This window comes from Pollicipes pollicipes, unplaced genomic scaffold, assembly GCF_011947565.3.
Source record: "Pollicipes pollicipes isolate AB1234 unplaced genomic scaffold, Ppol_2.1 Scaffold_7261;HRSCAF=8764_pilon_pilon_pilon, whole genome shotgun sequence".
Lineage (NCBI taxonomy): Eukaryota > Metazoa > Arthropoda > Thecostraca > Pollicipedomorpha > Pollicipedidae > Pollicipes > Pollicipes pollicipes.
Window position 1 is genome coordinate 49712389 of NW_023597054.1, and position 27837 is coordinate 49740225.

At 49.7% G+C, this 27837-nt stretch overlaps 1 protein-coding gene across 2 annotated transcripts; it reads right to left on the minus strand.

Annotated features, from left to right (window-relative positions):
* Nucleotides 1-491: 491 nt before the first annotated feature.
* Nucleotides 492-27149, minus strand: LOC119112503 (chymotrypsin-like elastase family member 2A). Of its 2 annotated transcripts, none has more exons than XM_037236702.1 (9): nt 26908-27149; nt 18766-18943; nt 18370-18477; nt 14634-15120; nt 13704-13810; nt 9048-9259; nt 5169-5298; nt 1507-1644; nt 492-1208 (listed from the first exon to the last, which is right to left on the minus strand). In XM_037236702.1, the coding sequence occupies exons 3-9, from the start codon at nt 18430-18432 to the stop codon at nt 1029-1031; spliced, it is 1317 nt and encodes a 438-aa protein (XP_037092597.1). In that variant the 5' UTR covers nt 18433-18477; nt 18766-18943; nt 26908-27149; the 3' UTR covers nt 492-1028. The 2 variants fall into 2 exon arrangements, with proteins under 2 accessions (XP_037092597.1, XP_037092598.1); XM_037236703.1 differs by having other exon boundaries at nt 18370-18524.
* Between the last annotated feature and the right edge of the window lie 688 nt (nt 27150-27837).

Sequence of the window (27837 nt, forward strand, 5' to 3'; positions counted from 1 at the left end):
AAACACACAACAGTTTTTCAGATAGTGGGAAACGCTCAGCTCGAAAAATTGAATTATTATCTTAAAAGAAGGCTAATGTCAGATAAGATTTCAATATCAACGCAACATCCCCGAAGAAAAGTTGCCTCCAAATTGTACTGTCATATATATATATATATATATATATATATATATATATATATATATATATATATATATGCGTGCATGCGTGCCTGTGTGTGAACACATAATCTCTCACTAAGCCATATCTCATGATGTGAGGGCAATGGTGGCATTTTGTGAAACGCCCCTTTTTGTATTTTGCACCCCTGACTTATAAACAGTATATGAAATTGGCAAGATAAGCATTCACCGATACAGTTATCCTTTAATGCGACAAATACCTGACCTTTAGCAAAAGGTATCGCATATTCATTGAAGAAGTACGCCACGTCTTGCCAGGTATTGTAACGAGAGCACTGCATATCACATGTATTACATGCAATGCAACATCTAAGAAATCCCGAACACGCAAATGGCTGTATGTTTGACGATATGACAGTTGCCTCATGGCGTTTTATTACAATGTGGACACTTAAGTGACTACTCCCTGTGATTTGGTTTTGAAAACACCCTGGAAATAGGCACAAGGAATTACAACGACTGTACCCTATGCAGTTCCTTGAGCCTAATCACACATTTTAGCAACACATATTCGAGGACCAAACTCGAAGCTTTGCGCTCATATGGCATGTAAAAAAAAACAACATTGGTACATATTTGCACAGTCTGCGTCTGGCCACCACTACCTGAGCACTGCAATAGCACTCAGAGTGACTAATGATTCTATGCATGTCCATATCGCAGGCCATACAAGCCAGGCCAGAGCAGACTCAATCGTCGGAGCACATAGCTCAACCGACGCGACTTAAGCCTGCAAGCCAGCCACAGCTGCGCCACCTGCCGCGACGACGTACGCGCCGCAGCACCACCTAACGTCTCGTTTGCTACGTCACTGCCAGCCCTCAGAGAGGACGCTAGCGCCGGCGTCACAGCATGGGCAGTGGGATTTTGGTGTGCTCCTGGATCCAGCTGAGGTAGGGGCCGACTCGGGTGTAGCCGGCCGGCGCCTCCGGGTTGCAGGCCTGGTTAGCGGCCGTGAAGCTGCTGATGCCGATCTGGGTCCAGCGGCCGCCGGTCAGCACCATCAGAGGGCCGCCGCTGTCGCCCTGGCGGCCGGCACACGCGCTGCTCAGTACGTGATGGCGGGACGGCAACATGTCCGGAGTTCAATTAGCCAGATTGAACTTCCACGCGTTTTGCTCCTGCTTTCCTCAGTGTTCATGCATTTCTGACTTAATACCAAAGTAGATTCTTGTCTTATAACGCTAGCGAGCAGAGGATTATTATGTCCAACATATTCAACCGCTGCCACGCGCGCAGCAGTCCAATATGTTTCAAACCTGCTCAGCAGCAATTTTCTGGCCCCTGGCAAATCACGCACACACTCAGACGGGGCGCACTTACGTAGCAGTGCGTCTGTTTACCCGATCCCGGCTTGCTGCAGATCTTAAGCGGTGTCACGTGGTATGGCCAGCTGGCGTAGCACTCGCAGTTGCTCAGGACCCGGACCTTGCCAGACTGCAGTATGAAGCTGCCACCATGCTGTAACAACGTGATCACGCCATCAACGCGCCCGGATCGCCGGTTGAATGCGACACAATGGAGGTCAGGGAGTTCGACCTGACCCCGTCCCCCGAGGTATAAAAAGACGGAGGTCGGGACGCCAAATGCACAGGGCAGGTGAAGGTACTAAGTGAGCTCCTTCGTGTTTAATATTGATGCTCCAAGGTCGTGACCTTCGGATCAAGAAAGACAAATAAAACAAGGTCAAGCTTCAGATGCCGTATGAAGACATCGACAGACATCGTCATGCAGAGGCTTAACCTAGATAATTTTCTAAGCCAAAGGGAAATCATGAGAAGGTCAACATGATCAAAATCGTTGGTACTTATTTTGAGATTTAAATATACTAGCGTTCAGCGCTGCCCTAGTCGGCATATTCCTCAAAGCAAACGGTTGATTGCGGTCATTTCAGGCCAGTGACGTTCCTTGGCGTTCACGAAGTCAACCTAAGGAATCTATTGACATGCTTGTGGTCGGGTAATTCTGAATGAACGTCATGTGTACCCCATAATGCAATTTTTTCAGCAAAGAGCAATTGGATTTAAAGGTTGGTCTAATCTATATGCCTGACCCAAGGTCAAAAGAATAAGTTGCATACAATTCCAATTGTCTCCTTGTGAAAGGCACGGTCTGAAAGTTATAGAGTATTGTCTTACACTCCCCTGTCACATCAGTTTGAACGATTCCCTGGGATTGCCTCCGCTGACACCCATGGTCTCACTTTGGCTTGCTACGAGTGTGCATAGATATGACGAATATCTATGGCTACATCAAGTTAGCTATTCAAATGATTACATCTCAACAAAGTTTGAGATGTCTACACCACACCATCCGGAAGTTACTTGAAAAACAATTCTTAAGGGCAGAATTGATCAGCACCGAAGCACGTGTTAATTTTTAAAAAATGGAATACTCAGTGTTTCAGCGCACATCAGCTATAAGATCCGAAGTAATTGGGTGTTCAATGCTAGTAGCATTTACAAGGGCAGGCACTTTGCTCTTTTCTCATAACATTTCTTAGAAGTTCTTATGCGCATGCTTGAAACGTAATGGCCGGGTGGCTAGCTCTTTCGGCTTACACATGGAGGGTAGGGGTTCGTATCATGGGGTTTGTGACAGTCACTAAGCGCTAATATGGTCGCTAAAGTCGCTGACGTATCAAAAAAGATAATCTATGACATGCGTTGTGAGCCATAAAAAGCACAAACCTCTCGATGGAAGTGTAAATGAGTCAAGTATATATTACGGTTATAAAAGTTATTAAGGGATATCGATAAGATTGTCACGGGTAACTGCTCAGACGTAACAAGTGAGCGAGCTAAGTAAGCAAGCGAACGCCTCATACAGGTGAGAGTGACTCCGATTCCGGTTTGCTTTCTCATGATTGCCAAAATGTATGGTATCAAGCACTGGCTCCACAGAATAGATGAGGTTGTGTCGCGCTCAGACATCTCTACAGCCCACGAAACTGATCAGTTAAGTTTATCCTCACAAAAACCACACATAAGACTAAGTCAAATGCTTAGGATGTTACGTCATCCAGCAAACGTACGGGAAAGACTGAAAAGCCGACGGCACTTGCTTACAACCTGTTAAGAGTCTGCGAGACTGGTCGATATGAGACCTTCCCCATTCGATAGGGGATGGTCGAAAGGATGGCCGATAACCCATCCTTTCCAGAAAATGGTGATCTTTAGGTCGGGCCAAAGATGGGTGAAAGGTAAAAAATAAAGAAAGGAAATTGCAGACAATGCCATGCTTCGAGCCAATGAGACACATTACCACAACACTTCCACCAGTCGATGCGCCATAGGCGATAGTCTATCCTTTCCCGAACATCGCGACCTTCGGGTGGGTCAAATGTCACCAAAAAGCCCGAATCTACCCAAGTGGCAACAGGCAACCACATGGTTCGAGCTATGGTACCGATAGAAAGGAAACCTTCACCACTCCATGCACTGCGGTTGACAACCCATCCTCTCCACGGCATGGCGGCCTTACATCAGGCCGAAAGTCACAAAAACCACCGAAAACCATCTGAAGTGTGTTTGTAGGCAACCCTATGCTCAGGATTAATGGGACTGATTGACACGAAATCTTCGTCATGTGCTGGATCATGGTCAATAACCTATTTTCTACAAAGCATGGTAGCCTAGGGTGAGAGGAAAAGTTACCAAAAAAGGCAAAAACCGGATAAATAAACTTGCAGATAACCCCATTCTCCGAACCATTCTAAATCCATTCATTCGAAAGGTTCGGATAAAATCTTTAAAAAAACGATAACTCCAATCGAAACAAAACCTTCACCAACCGATGCGCCATGGTCGATGAGACGTCTGGTAAGCGTTCGACACAGTTACAAAATACGTGAGCTGTTCCAGATTTAAACACTTGATGTGACGACTAAATTGCCAGGACTTGGCAATTCCAACATTAAGCATACCATGAGTGGGACCAACGCTAACTAGTACTCAGGGAACATCACCTGTAAATTCCTTGGGTTAAGCACCAGCGCACCTCCGCATATAAACTCCCAATAGTACTGTATTTCAACTAGCAGACTGCACAGGTTTGGCAAGCCCTTGTGTACCTATACTGGATGGGTAACGAAATGGATTGGGTATATACTTTGGAGAAATTACAGGGTACAAAGACGGAATTTTACAGATTTTATCCGAACCTTTTGAATGCGTGGATTTCTGGGAACAGAGCTCACGCCAAGCCGTGCTTGTTGTGTAAGCCCTGACCCCCCACCATCTGATCGTGCAATTCCATGGCAATGGCAACATTTCGTGGCAAAAGCTTGATGTACTGCAATGCTTGACCCGGTCCCTTCAGCCGTCTTATGTCAACTGCCATTTATCGCGACCGCTGCCAGCGGCCGCAGGCCATTCCTGTCACGGACAAATAGAGAGCTCCTAAAGCGATTCGAACCCAACCCTCCATGGAAGGCTGGATTGAAAGGCAGACTCTTACCAACTGGGCCACCGGGACGGATACACGGACGGTATTGGCAGGATGTCTACAAAATGGTGCATCAACACTTCAACAAATAACACACAACATTACTGCTCCTCTTTGAGTCATGATTAGCTCCGCTTACGTTGTTTTCGCAGTTCCCAACTGAAATAAAAATTAAATGAAAACGTTCACATTCCTCCGAAATTTAGAGTCATAGCGTTGAAAGAATGCAAACGGGTGGGCATGGATGGCTAGGGCTGATTTGCGGGTGTGAGTGGTCATCGGAAGCCGGTAGATTAGGCAAAAAATTGGCCCGTCAGGTGAAATCTCCGATCTCAATGCCCTGATACCGTCTATCTGTACAACCCCCAAAAGACATGCTCTGTTCGTTTACGTTTGGGCATTATTTGTGTGGTGGCAACAATCACGTTTGCTAGTTATCACTTGGCTCGTCTCACGCGAACCGGCCTCGTCTTGGCCCGTCAGTTCATCGTCAAGACCGCTTGCTGGTACAAGCGCTAAACGCTCCAGATCATAATTACCTGGTTTTTGTACGTTTTGCCCCATCCGGCTATGTAGGCCTCCTGGTTGTCGTACTGTTCCTCCAGTTCCAGGACAGACGGCAGACAGATGGGCTGAATGTAAGGGGTGTACTTGACCGGCTTCGACAACCTGCACAATGAGCAAACAACTCACAGTCGACAATACGAACATGAAGTTGGGTGACAACGTCGTCGGAGAAGTATTCAACACGAGGTAAATGCAATCGAAACAATGCACCGGATGGCCAGCGGCCGGTTATCTTCCTTGGGTCTGTGTGGACGCACGGTGTTTGTACATTCAAATGCTAGCAGCACCAGTGACTTTCATAAAGAAGCACTGTTGCCGGTTCTCAGTGCGCTGTCAACCCGGGCAGGGCGATGCCCGATCTCTGTTGTTGTTTTAATAAATTCAGAACGAGTTATGAGATGGTTTTTTGTACGATATGGATCGTATAGGTCCACTGCCACGAAACAGCTGATTTTTGCGAACATCTTTGCCATACGGGTTGACCATTGCTTGGGAGGGAAAAGGGATTGCTTTTGCTAGAACTACATCACCGTATGACTGATGACATAAAAGCAATAAATGAGCACATTTATTGCAGAGAAACTTGCTTCTCATTCACCATACGCCCCAGCTTATTAGTTTACCAACATGTTTAACTCAGCATTCAGACACAGGGAGAATGCGTTCTTAACTAATCCACACAGACTTCATGCGCTCGGCGCTGCACCATATTCTCTCCAAGCATACACATCCACTGGCGCCCATTTCAACCCACTCATTTTTGGCTCGCACACGGGCAGGACCCCCCCCCCCCCCTTCCCCTGTTCAGCGCCTTGACATTATAATTGTCACGTCTGCACGATTCCTCTTTTAGCCAGTTTAAATTGCATTTAATGTTTTTCAATCAGGCAGTGAGGCCATATATATGTCCTATTCAAAACGTATCAGGTCAATTCGTTATCAGCCTGGCACCGACGCAGCTACTGGGCCGGCGTCAGGTGTAACATAGCTGGACGACGACTCGTTCCCTGGCCCGGGTCTCCAGGGTGACGACTCCCTTTTTGGAAGGCCTTCCTGGGCGCCCCGCCCACGTTGGCAGGGCCCACCCCTCCTCTGGCCACCCCCGCCCCTCGCAGCTTGCTGAGGTGAGATTTGCGAGGCATTGCCCCACAGCGCGCCCTCGGAGGCCTGGGGCAGACTGCGCTTACGCCTCACGGTCTCAACGGCCGGTACACTCTGGAGACTCGGCCGGACCGGCCTGTCTGACGACTTAGTCCCTTGTCGCCCTCTGCATGAGCGTTGATAGTAGGATCTCCATTCGTTCCGAACATTCCGCCATCAAGCACCTGGTGTGCACCACGTCGGAAGACAGCGGGCTCTGTCCTGACCTCTCCCGAATCGCCATACACCAATGGATAGGCCCAGTCACTGCGGTGCATAACCCTGCATCCTGGACGTTCCGAACTGATCCTTGGTCATATCATAACCCTGCATCCTGGACGTTCCGAACTGACCCTTGGTCATATCATAACCCTGCATCCTAGACGTTCCGAACTGATCCTTGGTCATATCATAACCCTGCATCCTGGACGTTCCGAACTGATCCTTGGTCATATCATAACCCTGCATCCTGGACGTTCCGAACTGATCCTTGGTCATATCATAACCCTGCATCCTGGACGTTCCGAACTGATCCTTGGTCATATCATAACCCTGCATCCCGGACGTTCCGAACTGACCCTTGGTCATATCATAACCCTGCATCCTGGACGTTCCGAACTGACCCTTGGTCATATCATAACCCTGCATCCTGGACGTTCCGAACTGACCCTTGGTCATATCATAACCCTGCATCCTGGACGTTCCGAACTGATCCTTGGTCATATCATAACCCTCGCCTCGTCATGGCGTCACGCCTGAGGTCAAGTGAGCGACAAACAAACAAATCGACCGTCTCCTGGTGCAACAAAGTACGATATCGTGCCCTCGAGTCGCACCACCCAACAAACATTCATCTGTATAAGAGCAGGATTGCAGCCGTCTGGGTCCTTCTGTCCCGCGACGATAGCTGGGCCGTATTGCTCGGGTGTGTTCCGCACATACCACTGTTAATGGCTGTTATAGTCCCTACATGACTTAGCCCTCGTAAAAAGGAAATGTGACGCAAACCCACTTAGGCCTGCCCGTTCGGTTGAGGGTTTGCGCCCTGTGTTAAGCAAAAAATGAAATAAAGTGAGAAGATCCCTGATCGTAAGAAAATATGCACCCGCGCGCTGGACGGGGTTCCGTTGAGAGTTCAGACAAACCGACTAGCTGACAAGCAGAGCAACGCTTTAGCCCGAAAAAGTTTCCTGAATATGCGAACGCGTCTCGCACGCCGCGCCCGGCCGCGACACAGCAACGGTGAGAGCCATAATGAAACGACTTTAGAGTGCCTTGTCGCCTCCCAGTCATCCATCAATCACCTCTAGCTTCGCTTTAACGCTAAATGATTAAAACGCAGCCCATCACCTGTATCTGCAGTCATTTACACATAATCACATGTCAGCCTACTTGTCGGGCTTTCATTTGCCGTCCTGACTCGTCTACAGCCGCACACGGCTCCAGCGCCGAAACCGCGTGACCTGTCGCTCCCCATCCTTAATTACGGAATCGCAGGTGGTGCCAGGTGTGCGTTAGAAGTTATCGCATTAGAGGCCATGTCGCGTAGACGTAGCGTGTGGGAAGTTCCGTCGTTGCCAGCGCTTGAACCAGAGGGACGGTCGGTTCACACCTCCACACCGTGTCGTCGGCTGCGGACCGGTCCGAGCCGCCTCGCCGCGCTGGTGGCGGCCCGCCCGCGGCGCACGGTGCCACCGGGACCAGTGCGCTCTGTCGCCGGCCACCACCCCGGCCACCACGCGTCACCGAGCTCAGATTCGGACCACATGAACAGGGGCCGACCGCAACGGTCACTGACTGTCGCGGCCTGTTGGCGGCGTTAACAACAGTGTGTGTGCTGCTTCAGACAGCGTCTGGTGCGTGAAACACTGTCACTTGTTCGGGCGATTCCAGGGAGCCGTGCGCGAGAGCATGTGCCTTCAGGATGTGCCCTGGCTATTTTCCTTCGCACGTTGTTAGCTGCGAAATGATTCAACCATCTTCTCATCCGCCGCACAGAACATTCAACTCGTGCCGCGCTTCAAGCCAGACCTAATTCACCATCTGCTCTGAAATGATCAGCGGAACGAATTGCCAGTTACGGTTCTGGTTTGTTAATTGTGAATTGCTTAAATTGTTCGAATTGTGAGTTCGTTTTCCCACCTGAACTGTATACTGGACTGGACTGACTGAACTGGACTGGAAGTATACGATTTTGCGACCACAATCAAATGGGCTGAATTGTCAACGTCTTTCTTCTTTGTTTAAGTACAGCTGAGTTGTGCGCGGCGTCTGGGTCGGCTGGCATTGTTAGGTTATGGACGCTTAATCAGCAAATGTGCATGTAAGTGTTCCGAACTGATTTCTTCCTGGTTCTACGAAACTTGTCACTTCTGAATCTTGCAGCTTTTCCCCAGCTTGGCCCAAAAGCGCATCCTCACACGCATTCTTAAATACAGCTTTCACTGCTCATACTAATGCGACTCTCTACTTCTCCCCATTCCTCTCCAGTCTGACCTCAAACCTCCAGACGCCGTCACATCCTCACGTCGCGCCTTTCACCATAGCACGTATCCTATCCATCACGGTGGAGTCACAGCCGTCCCAGCCCCGCTCCGTCGTCGCAGCGTCCCGTCCCGTCCCGCTTCATCGTCCTAGCATCCCAGCTCTGCTCCATGGTGGCACCGTCCCGACCCGGCCCATCGTCCCAGCGTCCCGCCCTCTGTACTCACTCGATCAGACCGATGTCGTGCTCGCGGTTGAACTTCTGGATGCTCCACTGTGAGTGCTGCCGGAACCGGGTGGCGTTGGTGACGACCGACGAGCCCTCGGCCGCGGTGACGTCATGGGCACCCAGCGTCACGTGCGTCCAGACTGCGCCGTCCAGGCAATGCGCCGCCGTCAGGATGAACCGCTGGTCCAGCAGCGTGCCGGCGCAGTACACCTGGAACGCGGACCCGTGCGGCATCACGGTCCGCCGGTCCAGCGGACGGCCTGTGACAGCGACGGAATCTCGCAAAGACCGCGAACGGAATGGTGAGAAGGCGACAGCTGGTGCCTGGGTCGACATCCCAGCTGCGGGTGAATCAGGAGGGATGCGTGAGTGGGTCAGCAATGTATCCGACGCAGTGTCTTATGGAGTGACGACCCACTGCTGGTTTAGCAGAGATCGCAGAGAATGGTGAGCTGCCGGTGGACTCGTCTGAGAGGAGGGCTGGACCACGAGCTCGGCCAGACCGCTGGCCTCTCATTTGCTGACCTGTCCTGACACGCGTGCCGACCATCACTGTCGCAGACCGGCGGCGTGACGGCTAAGCGCGCACGCACGGACGGGCGCTGACGCAGGCAGCCGTCCGGGCTGAGACCGATTTGGCTGCCAGACGACATGTACATCACCACATGTGCGCGCGCATCATGCGACTCGTAGGCAAATGCGGTGTCTGGCAATATCCCTTTTCGCCACTTGTTCAAAACAAATCGTTTTGTGTCCCGTGAACAGCATTCTTCCACAGAGACTCCACCCCCAACGCGGTGGTGACCACAGCTCGGACAAATGGGCCGATCTCTGCGCGCCAGTGCAGAATGAGGCCGAAGCCGGCGGAGGCGCCTCCAATTATCGGCGTCGCCGGGAATGACTCAGCAGGCGTCGACGCCGCCGCGCTGTCCTGCTTCCAGTGATGAATGCGCGCTCCTGTCAAAAGACGGTAGGTGGCGGCCGTTACCGCCGCCGGGAAGCGCTCATCACGCGCTGGTGCTGAGCTGCTGACCGGCTGGACCAGTGAATGCCGGGGACGAGCGGCGAGCGGCGCCGGGGTGCCTCGGGGCACCTCGGGCTAGAGGCTTCCGCGCGAGTTCAACTTAACGTTCTGGTGTTCTTCGTGGGCTGCGATGCTCACGATCCACTGACAACGTGAACCGGTGTGTCAGCGCTGCTAGTGCTGTACTGGTTTTGCACTGCTGGCTAGGTGCCTGCAAAATTATCTCGCATATTTATGAACATGTGCGGGTGTTTGGTGTCTGGCGAAAGTCATGCCGTGGGAGCTCAGACCTGTTCAAATGCTGTCCAAAGACATGACCATTAATCATTATGAGCGTGGGTGGGAGCTGAGCTGGTCTCACCCGAACCATGAACAAAGTTCCACTTGAGCGGCCATGCCTGGCCGTCGCGCATTCTAAAAGCTAATACATCCCCACTGATCGTTCATAGCAGCTCGAAACGCTTTTCCGGTCGGTGCTAACGATGAAGGCGATTACGGCCCGCCGGCCGCTCGGGCCATTTCGAGACGGAACACCTTTATTAGGTACCACGTTGGATGCGGTAGTAGTGTGACAGGGTCCGAACCCAGGACTGACAGATCCGGAGCCGAGCGCTCTAACCACCCCGCCACTACCACCACCCATGTTTAGGTTAGAAAGAAGAGCAGCTAGTTATTAGTTATGCGGTTTAAATATGCAGTCATCTGCTTGCAAGCTATTCCATCGGGCGTGAAGAACAAAGTACAACCTTTCCGTTCGGCCAAGTCGGAAAACAAAATTTTTCAACACGGAAAAAACTGAAAAACACGGGTTGAAACGAAGTTTGGATTTTGAAGCCCAGCATTGCAACCACAAGAGACCAAATATTTAGGACGGAGTAGAGTGCGGACACTCGTATTGACAAATGTATGTCTTAAAATGTGCATGCGTTCATACGTCTCAGTGCGCAAACCATGGACCCTCCCATTCTGGGGTCAATTTTAATGATTGGTGCCAGATCTCGGCAACGAGAGCAAATAAAAGACGTGAAGCACTGTGCGGTGCAGCAGAATGCAACGTCCGCGATTCACCAGACGAGCTCAACGCTCTCCGTCCCTCTGGTGTGTCAAGAATCGACCGGAAGGCCACCAACGCCGCATTTTCTGAGAACAACTATTCGCATGCTGCACGCTGCAGCCTAACTGAGGAATATCGGAGGATGGCAGTCGCGCACGAAAATAGCCTCAAGATATTGTGATGCTCACCATGCCCAAAACAGACGTTTTTTTTAAAGTCTTGTTACTTGTTAACTCCCTCGCAAATGCCGACATCGGTGCACTTTTTCCTATAAAACCCATGGAGGATTTTCTTTCAATCGGAGGATTTTCTTTCAATTGCTTGCTTACCCAACGATGATGTGCTTTATTCTGCTTTAAAATGTGATTTATACTGTATTGTCTTTGTCCAAATGACGTCAGCAATGACGTCTGTAATTACCTCGCCCGTCCGACGACGTACAAGGTCGCACTGGCTGGTATGGTTCACCAGAAACATTTCCACGTTAGATTTGGTATTTCATCTCAAATACATGAAGCCTAGGAGTAGCAAGAAAGAAACCTACAGGATGTTTCCAAGTCTATCAAAATAGCTAGCAACATTTCTTTGGACATCTTTCCGTTTCGTCAACGTGTGTTTGCTCGTCATTCATGTTTGCGGTGCTTTGAAATTCGGCCCTCTGGGACCAAGTTCGGAAACGTGAAAAACGAATATCAACAAGATGAAAATACTAAATGGCTTCGTAGCAAAACGTGTTGGCTTCTTTAACAGACCTGCTGGCCAACGAAGGTTTTTTCTGTTCATCCTAGTCTTCGTGCATTTCAGATCTAAAGCAATTTTGATCCCTAGGTAATAGCACTAACGCGAAAAGACATTGTATATATATATATATATATATCCTAACCTGACTGTCAAAGGCATCCAAGCCCGGGTTGTTACTGTTGCATGGTGGCTTTGCTTACCAGTAATGATGTTTCTTACTAACAAGTGGCGGTGCTCAGTGTACCAAGTTTTGCACCATTTTGCTATACCATTTGTTGTGCCACTTGTTCGCAGCATATTGCAGCAAGTACTTGTAATAATCGAATGGTTCGCAAGACCAATCCTGACGTCATTTGGTTTTACCTGGTGCAGTAAGAGGCTGAGAGAAACCGAGGACCGGGCACCCTGATACTTATGCAGAGCATGCATGAATGCTAGGTGATCTGAATCCCAACGATGGTGACCATGATCCATGGCATGGTCTTCACAACGGAGAATTGCCACTCACTAGGTCACTGCCGACTTTCTCTGATTGAATATTCGTATCATTCGCGCGTGAATTTTGCTAAATAATGCCTGGGGAAACCGAAAACCTGCCGCAGGTCCCAAGTGTTGAGCATATAAGGCCGCTGGTCTTTAGCTGAGGGATAAATCCAGAGAACAAAGCTGACGGCTGTAATGTTTTAACAGATTGGAACTATCGACAAAATATTAGTGAGCTCAAGTTTAAGAGTGCATTGGATCAGAAATGAGAACACGAGATATAACTGGATCAGATCAGAAGATTGGCGGACTCAAACGGATGAAGCGAATGCAAATCGCCAATATCAGTCCAAGAACAAGCACAAGGTGTCCAAATAACAGCCTCGTTCTTTCTCAATGACTTGCTGTCCGGTGACTATTCATGAGCCAGTGAGTCGCCTCGCGCGGTGTGGGACGAGCAAGGCGATAGCAGCTGTCAGAGTTGTCATCCTCGGTTGTAGATGACGCCAAACAGAAAGTTTATTAGACCGGACACATTCGTCAACCGATGCCGAAGGCCTTGACCGATACGTTGAACAGTCTACCTCTCATGGGAATTTATCAGGGACTTTCGCTGGTTAACTTGTTCCGATAACTTATCTATAATTCTTATAACTTATTCTGTTAACCTATTCTGCGCGGTTTCTGCGTGACTTTCTGCATTTATCTTGATAGTTTGATAGACATCGGAATGCGGCGATTTTGACCCATAGGTAAACATTCTCGCCGACGACCAGATTCTGGTGACAAGACGTGCATGGGTAATATCGCCACAAGCCCGGGTCAAATCGGTTCGTCGTTCTTTTTTTCAGCCGAACGGTGTTGGTGGCGCGTTGCCGCGGCGTCCGGCCTCAAGATCCATGCCCCTTGCTTCGACCAGTGCCCAGGGCCGTGACCCGTCCTTCACAAAAACTTCACAGCTTGCACAATTGTTCGTTTCTCATGTTACACGATGTTAGCTTCTTTGCACGTGACACGTGCGTCACACCTGCATGCGCAGGCACGACAATTCGAGCACGAGTGATCGATGTACCGCCCCGGAACTTGTCACTGGTGTCAAATGATGACGCTACAGCAGCCGCTAGAAACGTTATACCGATGGCGACTCCGGAGAGGCGTGTCCCTGTAATTTGTGATGTAAGTTTGAGCTGACATATGATGGGTGGATACCGCTTATTAGAGCATTCGTAGCGGCAGTTGTGCGATCGTTGTTCATGGGAGAATGGAGGACACCCGGGGATTAGCGTTTCGGCGGTCCTCCGTTGGCTTCGATTTGTCACACCCGCTCCTTCCCCGACAAGCATGCTCCTCACCTTTCTGTCGTCGGAGGTGTGTGTGACCGTGTACACCAGAAACGGGTACTGTCCTGGCTTAGCATCCTTGCCGTCAATTATCCTCTTCACCCGCGGCCGACCGCAGTCTGCGAACGAATGACTGTCAGGCGAACGTACCGCACCGTCGGAGGATGCGTCGAGCGCGCGGCCACCACCGGTCTGCACACGGACAGCACTGCACGACCATGGCATGCACGCATCGGTCCGAGTTGTCCGGCGCGCGCAGGACAAAGCGGAACAGACCAGCGTTGATTATTTTGTCACACTCTTCTACTGCACATGGGGAGCGCGACCATAAATATTTCATGGGTGCTGTTGCAGCTGCTGGCATGCTACGATACTGCCCGCCCAGAAGTACCCTGTTAGTGAACGTCATGCAAATCACACGACCGTCATATCTAAAAGCATTAAGCACGGGCCAACATCTAGCACATACTGAAAGCAAATGTAGATAATAAAAAGTGCTGATTTGCCAAGCTGGAGCCGACCAAATACTGGCCTTGGGTTAGATATCGTAGGCATATCCTATCATTCCGCATGATATGATAGCATGTACGAATCCTCTTAGATGAAACAGTTAAGTAATAATATTGTAATGTGAACGTTATCCCGAAACCAGAATCACATTTATCAAGCATAAATACCAATCAGGAACCTACTGGTGAGCCGTGCTTAGAATTGTTTTAGCAGCTGTCAAGTGCTGGCGAATTTGACTGTTGTGCTACCTATGCATGCACGTTGCCCTGCACGCCGTGATAGCACGACCGAATCCAGGGATGCTGTAGAAAGCAGTGGAGAGAAATGATCGTCACATTCCGACGGAATCGCCGACGCCACCACGTCGCTTGCCGTGAGGTCTGAGCGTCCTCGCCGGGCCTCCACTGTCAGGTCCGAGTGACCCCGACTGACCTCTGTTCTCCTTGTGCCGGAGGGCACCCAGCTGGCGGCTGAGCAGGCTGTCCTCCTCTATGGCTCGCACCACGCAGTTGTACCCCCTCCTCTGCAGCAGGTAGTTGGCCGAGAACTCGAGCGGCAGTTCGTGGCCAGGCGCGCCGTCCACCCGCAGCGGCGCCGTCTCGCACTGTGTCCACTCGCGACCGTAGACCGTACCCCGGCCCGGGAAGGCCAGGAAGTCGCCCCACACGCGCCAGTTCAGCCACGGCACCACCAGCGAGTCGAGGTCGACGTCCGTGCAGACGGCCGAGAGCGAGGTGTTGGCGCGCGCCGGCCGGAACACGTGCCGCTGGCAGGCGCCGCGTGGGTACGTCAGCGGGTAGTTCTCCGAGCTGAGGTAGACGGCCTGACCGGGCTGTACCTCGGTCACCCGCGGCTGACACAAGCCCAGGCCGGTCAGCGGGAAGATAAACTGCGACGGGCGCGGCAGGTACCCCAGCAGCTGCCAACAGACACAGGCGGGCTAGGCGCAGCGAGCATGGAGGCAGCCGACCACAGGCAGCCAGCTTCAGCTGGGGCGCGGTTCTGGCTCTCTTCAGCTATGACAGCGGCTTGAGAGTATCGACTTAGTATTGACTGAAGTAAATATGTTGCATGCGCCGATGAGCAGGCGAACTGCTATAAACACAGCTAGGGCCCTGCTATACAAATAGCTCTCAAGCTCTCAAGTCGCTTCAATAATTTGATGCGCATGAAACCTCATCACAGTATCATCTTCATGCCAACTTCTTTAAAGCTCCCCTTCCCTGAAACCGAATCTGCGTTACAAAATGTTTCACGCAGAGAGCAAGTCATTCTGTGTTGTATCGGAAGCTGACCTAACCTTATCGTCTAGATCTCGAAACTAAAAGCACATTGCGTTACAGTCGTATTTTGCGTCAACAGTCAGTATCAAGTCAGTACAGTCGTATCAAGTCAAAATTATGACCGTGCAATAGTCTGCATGGTCGAGCTAAACCTCCAGGTATATGCTAAGGGAAAGACAGGCTAGGGAAGCCTGTCATCGACGTAGGCAGCAGCGTCGCCCAAAAACCACTTGAGATGGGAGTGAAAGCGGTGCTGGCAAGGTGGCCGATGGCGTGCGACAGAAGGCGCGGGAGGAGCGCAGGCAACACAATGGGGGCAGAGCCGAGCGAAACAATAGGCGACGCTCGGACAGATGCCACCTGTCCCAGACTCCTGGACAGCGGCGCGACGGTAGTCGCTGTAGGCACGGATGGGCGTGCGGACACTTTGGCCGACAGAACAATCCCCAGAACTTGAGTTCCCCGGCATCGAGCAGAATCCCCAGAACTTGAGTTCGCCACATCGACCACAATTCCCAGAACTCGGGTTTAGCAAACCCCAGGTTCCATTTGAAATTGTCAAAAATCAATTAAAAATAGCTGGAGTTGAGTCTGTGATATTCTAATTCAGTCTGAAGTCTTTCAACCTTAATTTGGGAAGACTTTAAGCTGATATAAGAATGAGAATAGGATGGTTTGTCATGCTCATCTATTTTCTCCGTATAATGCACACATATTTCAAGAACATACAGACAAAGGGCATTCGACACCTGCACGCCGAAAATATCCAAGCGAAGCATCCTTTAAACAAGATTATTCATCATGCTTTATGCACAATAAACCAAACAACTTCGCCTGCGACGAACCAGATGGCTGCGGTGCTATCAAGGCATTACGCGAGCATCCCATGTTAACCCAAGTACGTGAAAAAGAGGTGGCTGACAAGGAGTGGGTGTCATGCTGGGGTCCAAGCATGTATAAATATAAGTTTCAGTTAAGCAAATATTAATTACAATTGAAAAAATTTGAAGATTAATCATTTCTTTGTAATCATGTATCCTATATTTCTGAATGCGCCTTAAGCTACTTGTCTTCCAAAACAATGCGAAGTTCTTAAGTTACAGCATATTTATCTCGAGTTTTTGTTTCGCCACTGAGGAGGTTCATTGAGCATGGCTTGAGTCATTGAATGCGGCTGAAATTAACCAATCAACGATCTATCAGCCACGAGCTGTATTGATGTGACCATCTTAAGCTTCATGCTAGCCTTCATCACACTGAACACCTCTCTATAGAGTTGAAAAGTGCGCTGTTATGCCAAGTCGAAAAAGCTCCACTCCAGTAAACACGGGTTCGGTAAGACTTGTTTCAGGCCGAAGTTAACTGGGGATATTGTCACAAATAATGACTACTTGAACTTTCAGAATGATCCTCGGCACCTCCGTCAGTTCACGGGACTCGTTTGTGATATGCCAGCGATGATTTACACGTTCTTCCCCTTCGCTCTCAGCTCCTCCCGCTGCATCAGTAACGCATTCAAGACGAGGGGCCTCGAGGTCACGTTTCCAACCCCAAACCGAGAGGTTTACGTTAGATACTGGTCGATCCCGCGGGGCTCTGGCCTGAAGTTGCGGGACTTAGGAGAAATTTGATATTTGCCCCTCCCCCTTCCCAGGAGGAAAATGTTGGCACCGTGCCTGAGCTACTTTGAATGTCCGTCTTTTAACGACTGAATGAAGAGCGCGTAAACAGATTGCAGTCGGACTCATCGATGCAAACTGATTTTCCGGATCCACATGCCTTGGCTTTTAAATGTAATTTGTACCTTATGTTTCTTGCCTCGTGACCATGGCCCCAGCCTGAAACGTCGGGTCTTGTCAATATAGGATGGAATACCTTAATAGTGCTGTTTGTCAGTGCCTGCTGAAATATTTAATGCAATTAATTGTCAAAATAAGGTCTCTCAACCTTCAAGGGTTGTCCAGGACTATAAAACAGGCGGGATGCTCTTCGACTCGTCACAAGGATACTTTCAGTTTGTGCCGAGGGCGGTGGCGTTCTTTGCAGGTATGTTGACAGAATATGTGTGCATAATGCATGCACAACAGATGACCACAACAAACCACACTATATTCACTGAAGCTTTTCTGAAGAATAAGATAGAGCATTTTGCATGGATGAATTTCTGGGCACTAAGGTAAGCTGCCTGAGCCCTGACCCGCACCATTCTATCGTTAAATTTCAGGCCAACGGCATACTTTGGAGGCAAAACTGCGACGTGCCGCTATGATCGGTAAGGTCCGTTCTGCCCTCTGACGTCACCTGACCTTGAGTGCAGCCGCTGCCACCGGCCGCAAACCATCCCAGTCAGGGGCAAAGAATGAACGCCTACAGCGACTCGAACTCACCCCGCCACGGGTGGGTTGATCGGAAGGCAGGTGCTCTAGCCAAATGAGCTATCACAACGGACAAATTGAGCTTCTATCTATGGTCTAAAGTATGCGAATTGAGGCTTAGGTCAGGCCATAAAGGTCTAAAGTATGCGAATTGTGGCTCAAATATTTCAAATTGATCTAACATACGCTTCATCGACTTTCAGCTATTTTCAAATTGAAGTTAGCGCGTTTCTAAACGCGAGTTGACAAATTTCTAGCTAGGAGATTAAGTTTCTAATTTTTAACACTTGAAATTAAAACTCAAAGATTTTAATTAAGCTTCAGGTTTTACAAAACTGAACTTACATTGCCTTTTATTTGAAACCGCAGTTGTAAAAGGCGTGGTTGTAAAGCTGGGTCATTGATCATCACCCGGCCTCAAACGGAATGCACATCCATTTCTGGGGGAGAACCAGCATCTGTGCCCCGCAGGTCCAGGTGGTGAACCGCTGGCGATGTGGCGTCACTCACCAGACAGAGGGTGACCAGCTGAGAGCGCCGCTCCATTGGTCCCGCGCCGCTGGTAACGCCCATCCAGCGTCCAGCTGTCGTGCAGAGCTGGAAAGTCGGCCGCCTCTTCTGCCTGAGCAGGAGATCAGTTGGCCACCTGCCTCGGCGCAGCCGGTCTGCCGGCGCGGTAAATGGTAGAGGTGGGTTGTCGCGGGCTTTGTTTGTGTGATTAAGTATCCTTTTTGAATCTTCCGTGTTAAAGATTAAGGCCAGTTTTCACAATGAGGCTTAAGCTTCGCACCGCTCGCTTTATCCGCCTTCAAGTCATGAGAGTTCCTTTCTGACCCGTTGGCAATCACCAGCGTTGGCGGCTGTGCTACTGAGGTAGCCAGGGGCTCTGGCACCCGCGCTCTTCACCACGGATCGTCCTCGTTGCGCTTCGTCCCCTGGCGGCGTGAAGTGTCTCCAGCGACAAGTGTCTTTAGGGGCCAGTGTCTTCAGGGGCCAACGCAGTGAAATATAGGTCACTTCATCCCGCCAGAATTGTCCGCAGGTGCCACTTGTAACGGCTCAGAACTGACCCGCTCCACGGGCGCTGTAACAAGACGTAAAACTGGGTCGGCAACGACAGGTCAGTCAGCTGGTTCGAAAACGGTGGCTGGCCAGCCGGAACAACAACGGCAGTCGGATCAGCAACGGCAATCGAGCCAGTGGTGACAGCCGAGTGTGTCAACAACAGCAGCGAAGTTGGCTAGATCGATCACGCATGAGACAAAACCTCACAGCAGCCAACGACAACGACACGCGCAGCTGGGCCTCTCAGCGTGGCAGCTGAGTCAGCAGAGCCGAGCAGCAGGGGCATCTGGGGCTGCCTGTGTGTCTATATATGGAACTCTGCAGATATGAACCACAGCGTGATCTACTCTGCCGCGCTTACGATTCGCCTGGCGCGAACTGCGTCAGCGCATTCACTTCACGGCGACCTGCGCCGGTGGTGATAGCAATGGCAAGTGCTTCCAGACCTGCTTCGCCAAGCGACCTGGCGTCTTTGGACGACGTGTATTTGCATTGTTTCGGGACGTATTCAACACCACCCATGGTATTCCTTGGCCGACCCGAACTCTGGCTTCCGGGATGCGTGACGGGAACCTGGTGTGATGTGCTGACCACCAGGGATGTAGGTGGATGATGGGAAACACACTTAATCCGTGTGCCAGTTCTTCGTGCAGCAGCATCGGTTGAAATCTTTGCAGCCTTGACGGAGATCGGTGGGCAATAAATAGCCCATCGAACAGCCCTCAGGGGATGGCATTCACTCGAAGCTGCGATAAACGTTGTCATAGCGCTTGCCTGTTTTGCGCTGCCTAGTCATGCTACAAAGGTGATGAGACACAACAAAGCATTAACAATGAATGCTCCTTTAACATCATTTGAGGCATTCTTCTGCAATGAGTTCACGCCATACTTATCAACACAAAATCAGCGATTATCCTGCTTTCAAATCTTGCTCTCCTAATTTCCATTACTGTTCGAGCGTTGTTGTGCATTCCAACAGTTCAACAAAACCCCACTTGCTACCACCACAAATGACATATCTCACTGAGCTCGCCACCGTCAGTTCAACAAAACCACACTTGCTACCACCACAAATGACATATCTCACTGAGCTCGCCACCGTCACCTGTCAGTGCTGCTGCAATCTTTCTGTGTCGTCAGACTCTTCAGTGACTCCAAAACACGCCTCACGAGGCTCCGATTGCAGTACTGTTTTGCCGTAGGAGTGAGCTTCGCTGAGAAATTACTGCATTTCTGTGGGTCTGTTATCACACCCGTTACAAATTATGATTCACTCGATGTGAGTTTTCTCTGGCATTCCTCAAAGCAAGGAGTTCCGTTAATGCATTTGATCGCCACAATGCCTCACCTTTCTCACTGCATGGAATGAATGGGTGATCGAATGAATGACGTCTGCCAGACGACGGCAATATACGGGGGCGTACGTTCGATCGTGTTATTCAAAACACAGGCCGCCGGCGACTGGGCGGTCACCCGGCGGCGTTCTGGTGACCCGAAAATCTGGAGTTGCCGCCGTTTAAGTAAAGCTGATCTTTGGACGGAATGGTGCACAGAGTAACGAGTAAATGGGCGGTAAATAGAGGCAATGAATTGGTGCATGCGGCGTTATATTTGTCGCCGCGACTTTCGCTACAGTTTCAATGGTAACATATTGTACTCGGAATTGTTTTTCAAAACACCGACATGCCCGGCTTGTCCGACGAGTGCTGGCGCAACCGTGCGTCGCATAAACACGTGCTGTTCACTTGAATTGACGTCAGTACGTCGGTCGACACTTTAAATTGGATTCGTGCCTCCGCGTTCCCTAGCTGCCGAGATCCAGTATCCAACATGAAAACCGTAAAAAGCAGACAAGTCCATCTTGGCCGCTTCTGTGCACGTGACATGTGGTGCATGCGACCACACGTTTGGTCTCACGTGCTCCCCGTTCAATCATCTACCTATGCGTGTCTAAGTCTTGTCGCTTCGACCCCCGGTTCCCAAGATGTGGCCATAGTTTCGAACGACTACCTGTCGGCTTCGTCGTTCGTCAAGTTTTCGGACCGGCTACGAAGAACCAATGAGCCTAACTATAGCGACCCTTGCGCTACGTTCCGCGCCCGAACCCCGGATCGCCATGGCTCACGATCTCATGATCACCCGTGGAAAACCGTCTCACATGAGTGTAGCCCACCCCCATTGCTGGGCGGTGGGGGTGGGCTACATAGTTGAGATTGCTTTGATGTGTGCCAGCTGTTTTTTCGACACTTTCCAATCAGCATGTTCATTGTTACCAGCCAGCTGGTAGCAGTGTTGATTTAAGTAAATGTTATTGCCATCTGAGCCAGGTAGCACGACGAAGGAAACCCACCCTCGCATGTCAGTTTTTACTTGACTTAACCAAGTACTGATGTGAAGAGATACCATGACAACCCCCAAAATCGTTTTCCCTTTCGAGAAAAGCCTTTTCGTGCTGTGACGGATAACTCGTCCACCTTCAATGCCCGGCCGCCTGCGATTTGTTTCACAGCATCAGGAAGTTGAGTACCACATATTCGCTCAGCTCAGCCGATAAACCATCGAAAGCCACCCGTCCCCATGTCTGAGAAAGTTGCCGCTTTGACTGACATGAAGTTGCGATGCTGACCGCTCATCTCAACCGCTCATACCCTTGTAATTGGGACGAGTTAACACACTGACTAGGCAGATCATGCTAATAATCTTAAAAAGGCCAACGTAAACAGACGGATATAGCGCTAACTCAAACCGGAAATAAACGCTCGCATAATGTTAACAGGTGCCTTGCCATACCGTCACGCAAACAAGCCGATGAGCAACCAATCCGCAGCGGTACAGACGGACCGCATTGTTACCCGATGTGCAAGTCAATTCTACCGCGTGGCACGACGGAGAAGGTCCGTTACGGTTTCGACGAAAAGTCGGTAGTACCTGCTGGCATCCCTTCCCGGACCTTTGACATACGCATCAGCCGTAGACAGGTTATAACACACACTTAAGGAAGCCATGCTATGGTTTATTTTTTACACCATGAGCTGATAAGAACATTATTCAATAAAATCGTATCAACCACCCACATAGCGTGCATAAGTTGGGAGCACGCACATATTCTTGCGGCTGAGCCGATGCAACGCCAAAATTGCGCCGCGCACTTACGGGTAGTAAAGCGTTGAAAGTACCAAAACGTCGAAAAATGGTGTGAGGGAACAAACAGTGGTCGCTGACCACGCTTCCGCGTCGTTCATATCCGTGTCATTGAAGCAGGTCATTACACTGGGTACGGAGGCCTTGCCAATAGTTTTACAAAGTAACAGCTTGAAGTGGGGCTAACTGTAATTGAAACCTAGGTCAAAAGCTGGTGTGAAGTGCGCAGGTGCCTTAACCCATAATTTTGAGGCCAACTGATGAGACACCTATCCCAGCGGCACACACAGCCGTGACGCGTTGTCAAAGGTAAGGAATAGAGGTCAACAAATGGTCAGCTTCCAATTGCTGCTCTCCAAATGCCTGTTGCGCTTGGGCCTTGTTACGTATCCCAGACGCTTCAACAAAACCTTCTGACCGCTGATGACAGCTGCATTTCAGCTCCGACTTATTAACGCTGTTGCGTCCTGTTTCACTTTCGTGCTCAGCAGATATTCTTAAAGACAAGCCATAAATACACTGCTTATGTTAATTTCCCGTGGCAGCGTACTTCCCCAATAGCCAAGCCCAATCATTATCATGGCCGCAACCTTTGCGAGTTACTCGCATAACTTTTTCTTTGTAGATGCTTTTAAATATAAATATGTAAATAGAACGTGACATTGTCTTATAATGTCACGTGTCGTTACCTGTGAAATGACCTGCAAAAGGCTGCAAAGGTACATGCCGATGTTACCGTGGCTCACTTCTTCCACCCGCTTCCAATGGATGATCTGCAGATAAATGAAATGCCGATAATTGTCGGCAAACACAGCACATGCGCTTTCCCACGTTTACTCGAATTTCTCAGCGGCGGCGACGGTGCGATCGATCGGTGGCAATTTGACGTCGCAAACAAGAGGATCCGTAAACCTTGGGTAAATTTGATATTTGAACGGAAGAGTGCACAGAATGATTAAAAATGGGTGATTGATACAGCTATGAATCCGCGCATACGGCAATGCAAATTTTAGCAAGATACTGGTGAAGGTTCCGACGAAAGCATCCAAATCCCAACATTTTCCAAGTCCCAACATTTCCGGCTTGCGCGATGATTACTACCGCATCGGTGCGTCGCACAGTCTCTGGTTAGACGCATGCCGGCTCTGTTGCCGAGATGTGGCGAAAGAGGCGGTAAGACAAAACATGAAAAACGGTAAAAAAACCGGAAAAATCCGCTTTCACCGCTGCTTTGCACGTGCCACATGCCACGTGCAGCGTCCCATGTAACATCATGCTATGCGTCGTTCAATTCTCTATTCTTAAGGCAAAAATATACGATAAACCACAACCTACGACACTAAAAAGGCAACGATTGCTACCGCAACGGTGCGTCGCACAGTCTCGTGTTAGACGCATACCGGCTCTATTGCCGAGATGTGGTGACAGAGCGGCATAACAAAGCATGAAAAACTGTAAAAAGCGGAAAACAATCTGCTTTCACCGCTGCTTTGCACGTGCCACATGGCATGTACAGCGTCACATGTGACATCACGCTATGCGTCGTTCATTCTCTATTCCAAAAGCAAAAATTTGCGATTTACCACAACCTACGACACTAAAAAGATAAACGGCAAATTTAAAAACTGCAACAATTTACGCAAATCATCTTGCATGAGTTCCTTAAAGTAAAAGACAAAGCTTGTCTTATAACAGCTCACACGACAAAGCTTATCTTTGATAAAACGTCAGTGAATTTGGGAATGCAATCAACGTAGCGATGTGTTGTAGATAATGGTACTGACCTTAGGATTGTTATTTATTGAAAGATAAACTGCTAAAGTGGCAACCTAAGCGGTATGCCACAGCTACAAAAGACATAAAAGATATCCTCGTCACTCAGCTCGTCTACTTCCGAAAGAAACACGATATCGACCGGACTTTCGTTGTCACCACAAATGTGTCGTCGTGGATGAGGTCTAGAGCCTGTTCGACAGTTGCAGTCGACTGCCCACGGAGGTGAGATATCATCGCAATGTGGCAATGAGACACGGCGAACCACACAGAACCACCCAGCACAGCCAAGCGGGCACTGAAGAGAGTTGTCATGCCACGTGGGCACCGCTCCCCAGCGTCTCATCCCCTCCCGCCCTCCGCCATCACTTGATGTCACGTAAATTTGGCAGTTATTCTAGAAGTATTATTACGCGCTGCTGAAGTCTGAACTGCTCCGTGTCTTACTTAGAGCATTATCCTAAGAGCATATGTCATTCCACGATTCAAAACCGCTTACCGATTCGACTCCTATAATATTTATGAATTTTAAAGTGGATAAAAACGGTATGCATGCGTTCAGAGGAGAACTTTCCGATCTTCGGGGATCAACACATTCCTAACGTTTTGAGTTCCAAGTAAAGCAAGCGTTTCTGGCCATTATTGTTATCACAAGCCGTCCCAAAAGCGACGAACTTCAACCAGTGCTGGGGGACGTGTGCCATGTAAGAGATTCTTTCGGAGTAATCTAAGACTGGTGCGGAATTTCTGCAAATTGATTGTTCTCGAGTGCACTCGGTTTCTTTCAAGTTGAACACCCAGTGGTGTGACATTTTTATATTTGCATTCTATAAAATGATTTGTGGCTAGCAATTTCGTTGGAACGTGTCCACTATTCAATACAGGAATGAATACCAATACTCACAACACAAGTGAGATTAATTTCGATCATAATTCAAAGTACACCATTCTCAAGTCGTAGCTTCGCAGTGCAGTATACCTTTTTTCATCACACGGACATCAACGGGTGTCCCAGTTAGCCAATCGAATAAAAATGGAGTATTTGCGAAAATTGGGATTCCACGTCACCACACATTCATAACTTCTATTGTTACCATCGACTATTGTTCTAGGTCCCATTCACATGGGCATACACATGGGGCCTCTGAATGAATACCTCTTCGACAATTTCGCGTCGTATCCACTCATCTCGAACGCCGAGGCATGTTACTAGCGAATCTGACACAGGTACCACCGGAGTAATTTCCGGTGAATTAAAAACTCTGTTGAACGGCTTTCTCATCGGCGCATAGAAACCAACCACCACTTGATCGTCATGAAGGAGGTATGATGATCCTTGTGGTTAAAAAATGGCACCGACAATGTCTTAATTCGCAAAAAGCGTGGTCTACTTCGTAGCGGTATTGCTTATATTGCTATAAGCAGTGCATATTCAAAGGGTGTGTGTAAAAAGTTGCAAGCGTTGTCCAGCTGGGCATCCAGCTACATCGTTGTTCTTGCATAATCTGCATCAACCAACTGATGACCGCTATACATTTCATGGTGAGTTGGTTAAGAGAAATAAAGAACACCGTGTCACGAATACAGCAACACTAAGTACGTGGCAATATGAGGTTGAGAGCGCTTCGGAAAACGGAGGTATAACCGCGTGACTGCATGGGCTGTTACTGGTGTCTTAAGGTACGCGGAGTGCAGCTGTCATTCAGCGCCCATCTATGACCGCACGCATTCAAAATGACTGTCGGCGGAACAGAATGTTAGCGAATTTATAGCGATTTTGGCGTGTGATTACGCGACCGTAATGGCACCGGTGTACTCAAATGATCCATTGTATTCATTCATTTGTTAACAAAGCTTGCGAGTATGTCGAGGATGCACTGCTCCTGTTAGAGACGTACCGATGTGTGATTGTGCATTGGTGTGAACGGCATGCTAACGTCGCTTAGGCGTGTAACTCATGCGCACCTCCGATTTCGGATATGCGTATCTACAGCCCGCATCGGCTCCAGAAAGCACGCTATTGGCTATACATTGCGCCAAAATAAAGCCGAGTTATAGGTTAGGTATAGGTTAGTTATAGGCTAGGTTAGGTTCGGTTAGGTTAGGTGAGATAAGCAAACGGTGTGAATTGAGAACCTCCTCCCGGAATATAACCCTGTCTATATGACGACTGTATTAGACTTCTTCAGACCACCATATACCAACCAAAGTCGGAAAACAGCGGCAGTGTATCATCTTACCACTGAACGCACCATCTTATCATCATTAGCATGATAGCGATCTCATACTGGCGATGGCATCCGTAGTAGGCAACACCGTCAAAAGATGGCGCTGATCGATGATTGGTAGACCAGTGAGTTAAGCGGCCGACGAGTCAGCCGAGCATAGGACGAAGTCCCCGTTGCGGTAGCAAGAAAAATGCTAGGTTATGTTAGGTTAGGTTTGTTCGGGTCACCTGAGGCTACGTTGGACGTTGGGTTAAGTTTGGTTAGTGTAGGTAAAACCCGGGAAAATATCGGCGTTATTTGGTTAGACACATCATTTATCAGTGAGTTGCTTAGAAAAAACTCCTACGCTATCACTGTGCATTGTGCATGGCTTAGCTGGGACGGCGCCCTGTTAGTAATGTTAGTTAGTATGGAGCACTCCTAATACCGCCCTGCCGTAAGGATTATGTAGTTATTGCGGGAAGTGAGGCATCGTATGCTGAAGCAAGAGTGTACAAACGGTAAAAGAATATCGTAATATATTATCCTTCCAAAGTTTGCACGTAGGTATTTACTGCAATCACGAGCAAGCGATCTAAAAGCATCGATCTACAGGAGAATGTTGAACATGTCACCATGATGCTGGCACCAGGCAGCCTGCCGTTGCATACAATCCAACTGTTTTAACAATAAACCCACATTATTCTGCCAACCTTGCGCCGAGCGTGAGCTCCACACCTGGCAGCCAATACAAAACTTCTCCACAAACAACGGCAGTACACCCACAACGGTGGCGTACCGTGGAGCACTGGGCGCACCACGCACCCCTGCTTCTGTGGACTACATGCCGACGCGGACCTACCTTCCACGCTGTCCTATCCCCGCTGCTCCAGGGCTGTGTCGACGACCGAGGCACCCAGTAGCGTATCGTAGCCCCTGTCCTGAGGCACAGAGGCGGTCGGCGTCACACGGCGGTGGCCAGTGTCACACGGCGGTGGCTGGTGTCACACGGAGGTGGCTGGTGTCACACGGAGGTGGCTGGTGTCAGACAGCAGTGCGCCGTCGCCTCCGTGCCGAGCCTTGGTCGGGCCGGAACGCCGGAGCGGGTCTGGAGCCGGCCGCCGCTCACCCACTGAGCCGGCTTTAGAGCCCGGCCGTAGAAGAGAGCGCCCGAGCCGGCACTTGCCACCCTGCTGCCATCTGTGGGTGGGTCAGGGAGTTACACAGCCCGCGGGCTCGTGAGGTAGACCATGTCAAGGCCAGATCCAACTTCTACTGACCAAGTGTAAAATACAGACAATACGGGGTAATATTGCAGGCATGTTTAGCATAAAAGACATCAAAATTCACGCAGACGTTCTCGTTACTCAATAGCTTATCATCAAGTTTCTTCGACTGGATCAGTGGCCGGTTAAATAGGACGTGCTCGGGTGTTGGATAGATTTAACTACCCGAATATATCAACAAGTCACAGAGATAGAGACACAAATTTTAGGGATAGGTAGAACTCATTTGTGGGCATGTTAACTCATTTGAGCGGGATTTTACATCTCTACGTCGTGATCATGTTTGTTGTTGTATATTGGTGTTTTGGGTGCGCAGACTGCAGTGGTCATTTGGCGCCCAGTTGTGATCATGCACGCGAAAAAGATAAAGAGGCAGGCTCGAAATCAGCATTGAAAGTGCCTTCAGACGTTCTCACGCAATCAGCCCTCTGCACTCTTTCTAGGTTTACAGATATAGCGAGGCATAGCGGGCATGGCAAAATATTGGCATTTTCAGCTCAGCGACC

Excerpts from the sequence above, each read along its gene's own strand:
- LOC119112503 (XM_037236702.1), bottom strand. The coding sequence starts at position 18,432 with ATGGGCGTTACCAGCGGCGCGGGACCAATGGAGCGGCGCTCTCAGCTG. Across the intron at positions 15,121-18,369 it reads AGCTGGTCACCCTCTGTCTG|CTGCTGGGGTACCTGCCGCG; the intron begins GTGAGTGACGCC and ends GTCTGTTGGCAG. Across the intron at positions 9,260-13,703 it reads ACACCTCCGACGACAGAAAG|GTGTACTGCGCCGGCACGCT; the intron begins GTGAGGAGCATG and ends TCCGCGTTCCAG.